Here is a 13,457-nt window from a genome sequence, read left to right as displayed (position 1 = left end):
TAAGTATCTGTGTTTGTAAAGGGTTGCTGGCTCTTCACAAGTGTTTTAAAAAGAGGTAAGACTGTATCAACTACATCAATGGATATGGCTTAATGATAATATTAATATACACTGTGAAAAAAAAATGTTAGGAAGTTTGGAAATTATCTTACAAACAGCTTTACTTGATGCCCCAAGATGTCCTCAGCAAAAGTTGTGTGCACAGTGCAAAAGTTTTAGGAAGACTGATATCTTGTTGCAAAAGCTTGTTGCCATGAACGGGTTAATTGATTCAAATTGACTTGTCAATGAATTTACTCAGATTTCAGTCAATTATCTTACTCAGAATTTGGTCAATTAATGTACAAGAACTCTGTGAACTACTGATCATTTACTCCTATTACTCTATTTTCTAAGAAATTTGGAAAATAAATTTACATTGTCAAACTAGAGATGCTTTTGAAAAAAGCGCATGTCTCCCACAACTGCCCCTAAGAAAAATGTCTAGTTTCTCTAGATGGCTTAGATGAATGGACCCAGTTAGACAGCTTGGACGAGTGGACTCAATCAGTAATTCAAGGGCCATAATTCAAAAGTGCCTGGGTGGATTTGGCTAGTTATCAAACTTGGCCAAGGTCTTATGGTCAAACATATTTTGTTCAAGTTTGGTGAAGATCAGATGAAAAATGTTTGACTTAAGAGTGCGGACAAGCTTTGTGACAGACAGACACACAGACTGGAGTAAATCAATATGTCTCCCACACCACTGAGTCCACTCGTCCAAGCTGTCTAACTGGGTCCATTCATCTAAGCCATCTAGAGAAACTAGACATTTTTCTTAGGGGCAGTTGTGGGAGACATGCGCTTTTTTCAAAAGCATCTCTAGTTTGACAATGTAGTTTGAAAATTAACTTACTCAAAATTCAGTTAATCCATTTATGCAGAATATGATCAATTAATTAACTAGGAAATTAATCAATTAAATTTATTTGAACTAAGTCTAATTATTTATTCAAAATGTGCTCAATTAGTTTACTGATTCATTTACTTAAAGCTGGAATTATACCTGCCTGTGCAGGTAGGTATTTGCCTGTCAGAGATGTTGACTGCAAAAGTTATACTGTAACAACACTATCCCACTCACTGGATTGCTTTTGAACAGAAATAATGCTGACTGAACACTGGGAATTTAAATGCCAATGCTTCTTATGTCAAGCTCTTCAATCAAAGGAAAAGAAGATTTCTGATGGTGATCATTATACTGCAGCTAGTTTTTATATGTTGTTCATCTCTATTTGTACAGAATGTTTCGACAAATGCAGGCACTAGCAGACTTTCACAAACTGTTATTAAATTAATTGACAAGCACTTTACAGGGCATAAACACAAGGGGATAAATCATTTCAAATTAAGAAACAATAGGACCAGAGGGCCTTCATCAAACTCACATGTTTCTTTTGAAATTATTTCTGACTGCTATGAAATGTGTTTGTACTGAAGTGACTTTTTCAAACAAAATTCAACAAACGGTATAGGAAGAGATGTGCTGACAAGGGTTTCATAATTTACTTATTATTACAGCAATAACTGTATAGAAAATTTAGGAACCAAAATATGGAGAGATATGACAAACTACACTTCATACAAATTATTACTGTGAAATTTCATCAAAATCTGGCAAGCTGTTATGAAAGTAACGTTCTGTATTCAATTAAAAGGCAATACCGAGATGAAACCTGAATTTAGGGACAAAATACACATCTGCTTTTAATACTGAGGTTCATTTTTCAATTTCTTTTGTCATGAAGTATCAAATACAAAAACATCTGACTCCTGGTACTGATGCATACAGCATGAACCAGAAGTTTGATTAATGGATTAAGGGCAAGAAAGTCCCAACAACATATGCATGTGTATTTCATATGGATGAAGTTTTATATGAACTGGATGGAACCTGTAGGAGGCATTAAGTACACAAACTACAGACGTAGTTAAAATATTGTTAAGTTCAAAACAGGAGCATAAATGTACCAATAAAATGCACACATCCTCATGTTGATGAAGTATACCAAGTTTCATTTAAATACGACGGAAACTGTAGGAGAATCTGAGTACACAAGAAATACCCACAGACTGATAGACAGACTGACAGTACAAACATTATAGTGTCTCCAGGGTCATCAACACTGAACGGCTGTATCATTACTTTACTCAAGGGGCCAATGACTCTAAACAACAAGAAGGTAAGGGCCATCATTTGTGCACATTTTTTGATTACATACCACTGGAGGATGCTTCCAGTCAAAACTGCTTGAAATCCAGCATGTAATTCTGGAGAAAAGTCCTTTGTTGGAATATCCTTTCCACACCTACCAGGCCCAAGCTCATTGTGAGGAAAACATGATAAAGAATTTTGTTTCATTACACTATAAATATGGAGAGGAAAATCTTCAGATTCTAAGTCTGGAAGTCCAATGTGCATTTACCTTACCAATAGCAATTACACTTTCAGTTTCTTTGAAGAGACTTGGCATAGGACCCACACGAATGTTAATAATTTATCAGGAATGTTCAACTTTACGTAGGATATAGAGGATGTTTGTTTGTTTCAACCAAAATAACTTTCACCGAATGAACCAAATATGCAGTGTTTTCTTAAGTGCACAACCAGGGGTGAAAATTAATATCTGTTGTTCACAAGTGGAATATATTTTGACCTGACTAATAAAACAAACAGGTTTTCTTTGTGGACAGGTAGCTTTAACTATAGCAGTGGAATATATTTTGAAATTTCACAATGAAAAATGTCAAACAATTTTTTTACTGGTTTCATAGGCCAGAAATGGGTAAAATTAGCTTCAAGTATTTAAGACACGAAACATTTCCACCAACTTTGGCAAGTATTTAAGACAGGAAACATTTCCACCAACTTTGGCAAGTATTTAAGACATGAAACATTTCCACCAACTTTGGCAAGTATTTAAGACATGAAACATTTCCACCAATTTTGGCAAGTATTTAAGACAGGAAACATTTCCACCAACTTTGGCATAGAATGTATATATGACACTGAAAAGGATAAAAGTAGGTGAAAATAAAGAATGCAAGAAGAATGTAAAGTTTCTGCATTATTTCAAAAGTGTCAAAATGGTTTACTACCTTTTGCAGTATATTTTTGGTCCCTTTAATTAGAAATGCAGCAAATCCACTAACTGAAACAATTATCAAGCAATATCACAACACCTGTATCTTGCTATGAGTAAAAATGTCATTTTGCTTTCGTCAAAGTAAAGAAAAGAATCCTGACAGTGACTAGTTTTAAGACATGTTGAGTGTGCAAGAAATATCAACAATTTGACAAAAACTATAAGAAAATAGTGTGACAGACTACACTTTGGTAAAAATTCATTAGAATGTGATACGTCAATTTTGTAACACCGACAGTGAACATTTTTTCAACAACTGAAACTATTTCTTTACAAATTTCACTTGTTACATGTACCACATGTGGAGTAATTTCTACAGATATGAAATGTGTGCACAAATATACAATAGTACAGTACAGTATAAATAAGACAGTATAAACACCTTTAATAAATCTATCTTATTAAGATGATAACATCTCTAAACACTATAGACAACACTATAACGTTAATAAACATCTGTTTTCATAATAGCCTTGTAATAGATATGACGTATGTGGTAATCACACTGATCAAGAATCTATCACTGGGCCATTGTGAAAACAAGTTTTTATTGACAATTTTATGACCCTTACCCTGCTAGATTTCTATAATGAACTTGTTCATCTTTCAACTGGGACAGTACCATTAACTGTTAAAAGGGGTGCTTACCAAAAAGGTACTGACTGAATGGCAAACAGTGCAGATCTTGATCAGACTGCACAGATGTGCACACTGATCATGATCTACACTGGTCACAATGGCAGAATTAGTCGTGTCCAGCATGATAAGGGTTAAATAGCTACAATTAATTACAGGTCATTGAAATCATTTTGCTTGCCTGGAAAATATTCTCAGTGTTAGTATTGTTACTGACAAGGAGGCGCTGCTGTAAAAAAATACATTGTGAGAAAAAAGGGTGTATTGGTCCGGGCATATTCATAATTCCCTGCCACAACAAAGCTGGTATTGTTGGGTCATCACACACTTGCAAAATACTGTTAATGTTAATATAACATTACAACGGCTAGAATGCCTGTCACAGGGCTTATTGTTATATAATGGCTATTATTACATAAAGTCTGTAAGGAAAATGGACAATTTTTTTTTTTACTGGCTGATTCACACTCTTTAAACAGGAGATACCAAAACTGACAGGATCTGTCTGCCATCTCCAGTCAATTATTATCTAGCAATAAAGTCATTAACTGAAAGTAGGGACTTCAATTAGGTTTAGGAACAGCACAGCTAAAATCTTACTCAGATGATTAACTTTATCAACTGCAGCTGAAAATCTAGGGACAACTGCCAAGGGTTTTGTTTAGTGCTGATCTTCAGACAAAGTTCAAAATCCACAAAAAGGTAAAGAAAACTGGACAGAGTAAAAAGAATTTGTGAGGTTAAAATATCTCCTTGAGGATTAAATGGCCAGCACAGAACTGAAATGCAGGTTTCTTTTTAAGTGTATTGTTCGTTAAACCAGGTGGGTGGGGTAATGTTTGGTACCAGAACCATGAATGAAAGATGATGAAGACTGCACCACTGTGCCATCTCAGTAATCAAGATAGAGGCGAATCCTGTATGTAGCTCAAACCTTAACCATCATTATCAAGATCTATGAGTGGTGTACATTATCAGTACAGAATGAAATGGTTCTTTGCCTATTTCCATGTTTAAATAGAAACTTTAAGAAACAAATAACTGCTTAGTAGTTTCCATTTAAGTATGAACAAGAGATATGTGTAAACAAGAGCTGTCACTAATGATGACAAATGCCCCCGCAGCGCCTTGACCTTTGACCTGGTGACCCCAAAGTCAATAGGGGTCGTGTACTCAATAAGTACTATCAGCATGAGAAGTTTGAAGGTCCTGTGTGCAGTGGTTCGCGAGTAAAGTGCCTTCATGCAAAAAGTTAACATTGCCTTCATGCAAAAAGTTAACGTTGTGACAAACGGACGGACAGTTGAAAACTAATATGCCTCCCTTCGGGGGCATAAAAATATATATATAATTCCCCCCTCATGATGGCACATGAGAAGCACTGAGTATGTAATTTTCAGTGCCAAGTATGCTGCCACCTTTACTTTTGATCTCAGAAAAACCAGGGGTCATCTACAGACTACAAAGGATCATCTAAAGAAGTCTGAATGCCACGGCCCAAGCTTTCTCCAGTAATTGATCTGGAACCATTTTAAGTCTCAAGGTTTGAAAAGAACTGACCCCCAAAAACAACTGGGTCATCTCCTAACTGCAAGAATTTGATGTTTGTAAGCCCAAGTGCTTACAATTAGATATTGATCAGAAACCATTTTCAATTTTAAGGTCATACTAACCCCAGAATTACTTGTGGTCATTTACTGACAATAGACAGTCATCACGTAAGTTGAGGGTGGGGTGAAGGGTATAGGACCAAAAGCTTTTCAATTCTTGGTCAGAAACTATTTTTCATTTTCAAAGTGACCTTTGACCAGAAAGCATTAAGTGTCATCTGCTGACCATGTGCAATCATCCTACTGTATGTGAATTTTGTAGAACAGTCAGTAAACATTTTTTCAACAACTGGAACTATCTCTTTACAAATTTCACTTGTTACATGTACAACATGTGGAGTAGGCAGTAGGCAAATATGTTCTTTAGTTATCGTGTAAAAACTTTTACCAGACTAGAGGTCAATGTGACTTCAACCCATTGACCCATAAAATAGTAGGGGTCATCTACTGACCACAAGAAATCACAGTATGAAGTCTGAAGACTTTTGCCCGAGATTTTTGTTTATAAAGCAGAAAAACTTTAAGTTCACACAAGGTAATTATAACCTTGATCTATAACCAATGCTCCTTCAAAATGAAAGGGTTTATCTAGTGACCACAAGAAATCCTATGAACTCTGTCCACTGCAGGCCCAAGCATTCTAGTTTTCAGATATTAAAAGGAAAATAAATGTTCTACCATACCATCCAACAGAAATAAGTAAAATAATATAACCATTCTCCATGAAGGAAGGCCTATTCATAAAAAATGTTGTTTGTTTCAGGGTTAGAGCAAAATATCTTTCATTGCACAGACACCAAACGAAATATTTACATAAGATCTGGTGGTCAAGACTGAAAGATATCTGATCTTACAAGTTAAACAAACACAATTCCTTTCTATTTCATCTGTATATTCAATATTATTCACCCAGTGAAAATAATATTTGATATGTTTTGCTGTGAAATGTATTTTTCACTTTAATATTTCCAAAATCAACTGAACAACTGTCCACATAAGGCTGTTCATAGAATAGCACAAGGCTTGCACAGAGAAATTATAAACTCACCTTTCTGAGGCACATTGCCATGGGTATTTAGCACTGTTAGTGCATAATGTGGTGGCAGGGAGGCCTTGCACAGGGCAGTTATGAATGCATCCCTCGGTAGTGACATCTCAAGCTTTCCACACAAGCTGATATAAGCTTCCATACACTTCAGTACTGATTCTGTTGCACTTTCATCAGTACTAAAACAGAATATGAATATAATTCCATTAACAATACTTCTTTTACATGATAAAACAAGAGGTGTTTGCATACATTTGCTCTTGGAGGTAAATAGATGTGTAATGTTCAGTCTAAAGTATGCTCTCACCCTACTCTTTGGCCTGATGTCCAAGTTTTCGCCAACTATTGATAAGAACCCATTTTCAGTCTTTAGGTCACTGTGGCCTACTGCCCCAAATTCAAAATTTTGGAATTCATGGCATTTTAAAATTCATAGTGTTCTCCATTTATTTATCAGAAAGCATTTTCAGTCTTATGGTCACAGTAATCTTGACCTTTTCATCTACTGACCCCCACAAAAAATAGTGGTCATCTACTAAAATAGTGGTCATCCACTAACTACAAGCAATCATTCTATAGCTTAGAAGTTATACTCCAAAGCATTATCTTGCTATGTAACTGAAAATTTGCAGATCACCAGACCCTTAGGGCCACCCTAAGAGGTTAAGGGTTGACCTGCTTTAACATGATTTTTTCCCCACATTTCTGAAGAATAAACACGATGTGTAGCTTATCAAAATGAAGGGGAAAGATTGAACTATATCAAGATACTATATTAATAAGAAATAAGGCAATGCCTCAATCGGGAATCATTACAGTCCATCAGCTTGCCCAGAAATATTCGTTGTATCAACTTAAAGGTACATTTTGGAATAAAAAACAATACTGCCCATATTTGTACTGATGTGCAAGACGTTCGGACAAGTTATGTGGACGCTTATTACGCACAAGGAATGAGTGTTTTCTTCCAAAAAATCCGAATTCAGACTCTCTGTGCATGTGTCGGAAGACCACGTTTTTTAATTTGATAGTATATCTCATTCAGTATAGAGCGCCGTCGGGTAATCTTGGATATAGTTTTAACTCGGATAGTTTTAACCAATCGGCGTTTCCGTTAATTTTAATCATACTCGAAACCTGCAGTGCGCATGAGCAGAGAATATAGCTTTCCTTTTCCGGTTTAAAAGTTTTACGAGCGGGAGTTTTTAAAAACAAGGAACGGAAAGGTCCAGTGTTACAGGTACAGTAATATTTTACATCGAATTTAAACCGTCCGCTAAGCGTACTGCATGTATTGATTTTTTCAGTTTGATTCAACTTCTACGATTACAGTGTATCAGAGTTTAAAGTGTGTATTGATTATTTGTAAACACGTGATTCCACCAGATTCTGGAATGTTTGAAGGTCATTTAAGCACAATAGTGTAGGTATCCGGAGACCCGACACAATGTAATATGTTTCGGGTATTGCCGGATACCTGTTTTTCAAAACTGAAAATGATATTAAATCTTCATCTTGACTGTTGCAAAACAAATAATAATAATAAAAAGTTATTTTTTTGCACACATTAGATACGTACTATAATTTTGATCTAGTAGATATAGACATGTTTAATTTAAAGTAAGATACGGCTAGATTCTCTAGCTAACATTTATCTTTTTTATTTCGGCAGGATGAGTAGGCAATTGAAAGGGAAACAATACGACAAAGTAGCTCTGCAAAATGCAGTGCATGCTGTTAAGTCAAAATCGATGGGCTATTTAAAGGCATCAAAATTGTATGGTGTCCCAAGAACAACTATCTATGATAAGGTTGTTGGTAAATCATCCGTTGAGAGCTTTCAGGGATCTCCAACTCTTTTATCTTCGGAAGAGGAATCCCGAATCGTTAAGTGGTTGACAGACATGTCAAAAATAGGGTATGGACGTAGTAAACAAGAGCTACTGGACGTTGTGCAAAAATAATCCGGGCAGATGGTAGACCAAATCGTTGTAAAGATGACAGACCAGGTAAAGATTGGTACTACAGTTTTATGAACAGGCATCCTGAAATTTCGTTAAGATCGCCGAGACAGTTAGGTAAAGAAAGGGCAGTCATTAAACCTGAACATGTTGAAAAGTGGTTCACAGATTTCGAGTCTTTCATTAAGGATACTGTCCCTGATCCAGTCATACTTCTAGACCCAACGCGGCTGTACAACGCCGATGAGACAGGGTTCAGTATGTGTCCAAAAACGGGGCATGTTCTGGGTCTAAGAGGTGCAAAATCGGTTTATAATATAACTGCGTCAGATAGATCACAGATAACAGTTATGGCTGGAATGAGCGCCGCTGCTCATTATCTGCGCCCGATGATAGTGTTTGCTGGGCAGAGATTTACCAGAAATATGTTAGAGGGGTTTGATGATGCAGTATTGGGGAGGTCAGAAAACGGATGGATGGATAGTGAATTGTTTGTCATGTGGCTGAAAACCGTTTTCATCCCAGATATAGAAGAAAGGCAGGTGAAAAAGCCAGTAATTTTGTTTGTTGATGGACATAAAACACATATGACTATTGAAGCATCTGATGTATGTAAAGATAATGGGATCATATTATATTGCCTACTGGAACATGCTAGTCATCTAATGCAGCCATGTGATCTAAGACTGTTTTCGTCCCTAAAGGAAACATGGAAATCTTCTTTACGTGAATGGCAGATAGATCATGTAGGTCAGTATGTGACAAAGTTTGAATTTGCTGCGATATTCAAAAAGGCATGGGTAAATGCATCAAAGGTTGAGAATGCTGTGAATGGATTCAGAGACGCAGGCCTTTTTCCATTAGATAAAGACAAAGTATTAAAGACTGACAAGTTTCAAACAAGCATTCTGTTCAGACAAAAAGAAAGTAAATCAAATGAAACAGAAGATAATAGAACAACTGAACAGACAGAAACAGCCCAAGATGAGGAAAGCAGACCAGACACTCAGATGAGACAAGTAGAACAAACAGTTGCAAAACAGAATGAAACCCGTCAGATGGTTAATAAAGAGAAACAGACTGAGAATGAAAAGCAAGATGAAGCATCGAAGGAGAAGGAGAATATTGACCCAAAGTCGATAATTACAGTAAACGTAAAAGTCACCACTGATAATAGTTTAAGTCCGCAACCTTCAACATCGGGGGCTGCATCGCCAATGAGCAAGATCCTGAATATTCCGAAGCCTAAAACAACAAAGAAGAGAAGTTTCAAAAGAGAAATATTGCCAAAAGCAATTACAGGGGAAGAATTTCGTAAAATACTGAGTGAAAAAAAGAGAAAGAAGGAGGAAGAGGAGGCTGAAAAGCAAAGGCGCAAAGTGCAAAGGGAACAAAAACGTCTTGAAAGGGAAAAAGAGAAACAAATTAAGGCCGAGCAGCGTCTTCTGAAGAAAAAACAGAAGGAGGAGGAAAAGGAAAAATTGGCCAAAATGAAAAGTGTCATTAAAAAAATAAAAAAGGCCGAGGTCGTATATTCTGATGACGAAGGTAGTGATTTCTCCGTGCAGGACGACTCTGATGATAACATGCCGATTGACCCAAACAAGTGTTACAGATGCGATGGTACTGATGATGATTCTGGGTGGATTGGTTGTCAGCGTTGTTTCCGTTTCTTTCATAGAAAATGTACAGATATTGAGTTTGAAATAATGTCAGAGGAGGAGATTCAAGGGTTTCCTTTTGAATGTCTCTACTGTTAAATACTGCAGCCGTGTTATGCAATGAAACTCTGAAACTCGTTAAAAGTGTATGTCATAAATTGGGTTCCTGTTAACATACGAAAATGAAAAAAAATGTCATAAATCATGTTTCTATGAAGCAACGAAATGGAAAAATAATATTTTCATTTAAATATGTTTTTGTTAAACTACGAAATGTTGTCATAAGTCTGATTTCTGTTGACTTAGGACAATGAACAAAATATTGTCATAAATTAGGTTTCTGTTAAGCTACGAAATTGAAAGTTTATTGTCATATCTATTTCTGTTTAGCTACGAAATGTAAGAGTTCATTGTCATAAATCATGTTTCTGTTTAGCTACGAAATGTAAAAGTTTATTGTCATAAATCATGTTTCTGTTTAACTAAGAAATAGAATACTTGCACTGTTTCTAAAAGACACTTGTTACATTATTTTTTAAAAATATTTTTAGTATCCGAGATTACCCGCACTATCCGACTATACCCGAAATTAAACTGGCGCATGGTTCCCTGTTTACAGATGCGTTCCGTTTATATAGCATATTGGAAACTAGAGTCAAAGGCCGGTAAGAAGCTCCTTTTATTTTTCGGATATATGGCGGCGCGAAATTCTACTTGTTTTCCCAAATATGTCTTTGAAGACATAAAGTATCCGGAAATACCCGACGGCGCTCTATATCACATGTTAGGGATCGATTACGATTTTCATAGCTTTGTGACGAAAATCAGTAGGATCGATTCCCTAATCACATTTTATGCATCATAATTATTTTAAGATAACAAAATATGTAAGAGTCTATTGCTATCTTTAACTCTCTCATCAGTATTTCAAATGAGCCAAAATTTTGTCTGCAGTCAGGAAGACCATAAACTACCAAAGGGTATCACAAATTTTCCCTACATTGCCAGAAAAAGTAAGTTACAGACAAATCAATTATTTATGGGTATCTGTTTCCTACTCCAATGAATTAAAATGGATATAATTCAAGAATGGGTCCATTTATTACAAAACTGTGATACACTTTTATAGAACACCGCTGCCAACTTTTATACAATTTCCTACTGAATCACATCAAACAATTAACAAACAAGTTGAGAATTTCTGTTCGAAAATGTATAATGAGACCTAATTCCTCAGGCCCCCACATTCATCAAAGCATGACCTTCCCTTATTTTTCTGCCAACGAATCAGACTACTTCACTCTTCCATTCCATGTAAAAATAGGTCCACTATTAGAACATTAGTAATAATTATTTACAATTCTAACACAACCAGCAAATAACCGATATGTGTCACTCAACAGTTATTTTGCGATAACCCATGCGCGTGCAAAGGATTGTTCCATATACCGCCAAACCCCCGCGTGCATTCTTTTTATGAATGAAAGTCATGTGACATTTGTAAATACTAACATAAAGTCGTAGTATCTGCGTACAACAACAACAGCAACAACAAAGTTTGGCTGCAAAATGGCATCAACAACTACTCTGTTGCGTACAGGAACAATCTGCAAGATTCACCGTGGTTCTGAGGACTGGAGGGTAATTGATGAAAGGTTTGATGGCCATGTTACACAATATTTGCTGCATATTTAAGCAATGGGGAAAATACATGGAGGAAATTTCAACAGCCAAGTCCAGGTGCATAGCATGAAGTGTAGTACGTCGTAAAAAGTAGTTACTATTTTTTCTAACACTGTTGTTTCAAGTATGTCGTGTTAGAATCGAAACAACAAGTTCCCAAGTGTGATTTATCATAGGATAACCCTTGCTTTTTCGTTCTTATGCGAAACAATATATCACTTAGGCCTATGGCCTTCGTGATATATTCTTACACATAAGAACTCAAAACATGGGTTATTCTACGATAAACCACACTTGGGAACTTATTATTTCTTAAATTATTAACCTTCTCTACCAAGACAGCAAGTCAAAATCAGTTATATTTCCCTGATGAAAATCACCCATATAATTTTGTTTACATCAAGGCAATACAACTTCCATTAACGCTCCCTCTAGAACCTTGGATGACCACATTATAATTACTGAGATTCAGGAAATCAAATCCAGAAATACTGTGACTAAATTTATAGCCTGGCTGTTCGTTTCAGAAGGATGTTATTGTAAATACATGTCAAATATCTACTGTTTATCCTGGAAATGCATCAAATAAAGGTTTTATCTTTGAACTTCTAAATTCTTCTTACTTTTTTTTTTTTTTTGGCATCTGATAGAGGAAAGTATGGTGAATTTATATGAAATAAAAACAAAAAATGTCCAAAAAATGTTAATTGACCCCCTAGAGTATCCCTAAACTACTGATCCCCATGACAAAAGGTCACATGACAACACATTGTAGACCAAAACATTCTCCAGTTACTGACTGGATATTCAGTATGAATGTCACTATGACCTTAGTTTAATTTCACCCCTTAAAATAAGTGCTGATCATCCTATGAAGTTTGACCACTTGCAGGTGGGCTGGAAAATATATTATCAATATCCACATAACTGATCTAAAATACAGTGAACCTGGGCATGAACAGTTTTCAATTCCCAAAATGGAAACATCTAAGAATCTTGTCTGAATAGCAGATTTAACAATTCAAACCATCAATTTGAACAGAGCTAATGTGGATTTATTTTGGGTGCAAAAATATCTTTGAGCAGGAAAATGTAAACCAGAAGAGAAGGAAACACTTTTTTTTCATTTGAAATTCATTTGCTGTTTCAAGACCAATAATTGTCCTTTGATCGTAAGAAGAATAACTCCTATGGTACTCTTACCACATCTCAGTAAAGTAACTGCCCTTAGCTACTCTTCAAGAACATGCATGGATGTTTTTCATAAACCATGAAACAAAACAGAAAAAATATTTTAAATTTTACCATTCTAAATATTTCTGAAGATCTTATATTGTTTTTGATATAAACTTGTTTGAGTGTATGTTGGGAATCTTACCTGGCATCTAATAGCAATGCAAGTGCTGCAAGCATTCCACACCAGGAAGAATTTACTACTTCCTCACTTACCTGGCATCTAATAGAAAGACAAGTGCTGCAAGCATTCCACACCAGGAAGAATTTACCAATTCCTCACTTACCTGGCATCTAATAGCAAGGCAAGTGCTGCAAGCATTCCACACCAGGAAGAATTTACTAATTCCTCACTTACCTGGCATCTAATAGCAAGGCCAGTGCTGCAAGCATTCCACACCAGGAAGAATTTACCAATTCCTCACTTACCTGGCATCTAA

At 35.9% G+C, this 13,457-nt stretch overlaps 1 protein-coding gene across 4 annotated transcripts in view; it reads right to left on the bottom strand.

The window, feature by feature from the left end:
* Window positions 1-13,457, bottom strand: part of LOC123528756 (protein MON2 homolog) — a 553,363-nt gene that overhangs the window by 515,609 nt on the left and 24,297 nt on the right. For all 4 annotated transcript variants that reach the window (XM_053521587.1, XM_053521589.1, XM_053521588.1 and 1 more), the window contains one exon: window positions 6,480-6,658. In XM_053521587.1, the coding sequence (XP_053377562.1) occupies window positions 6,480-6,658 (179 nt within the window). The remainder of the gene's footprint in view (window positions 1-6,479; window positions 6,659-13,457) is intronic.

The sequence above is a fragment of the Mercenaria mercenaria genome, chromosome 13 (genome assembly GCF_021730395.1).
Source record: "Mercenaria mercenaria strain notata chromosome 13, MADL_Memer_1, whole genome shotgun sequence".
NCBI classification, from domain to species: domain Eukaryota; kingdom Metazoa; phylum Mollusca; class Bivalvia; order Venerida; family Veneridae; genus Mercenaria; species Mercenaria mercenaria.
Note: the sequence above shows the minus strand (reverse complement) of the source record. Positions and strands in the feature narration are given on the sequence as shown.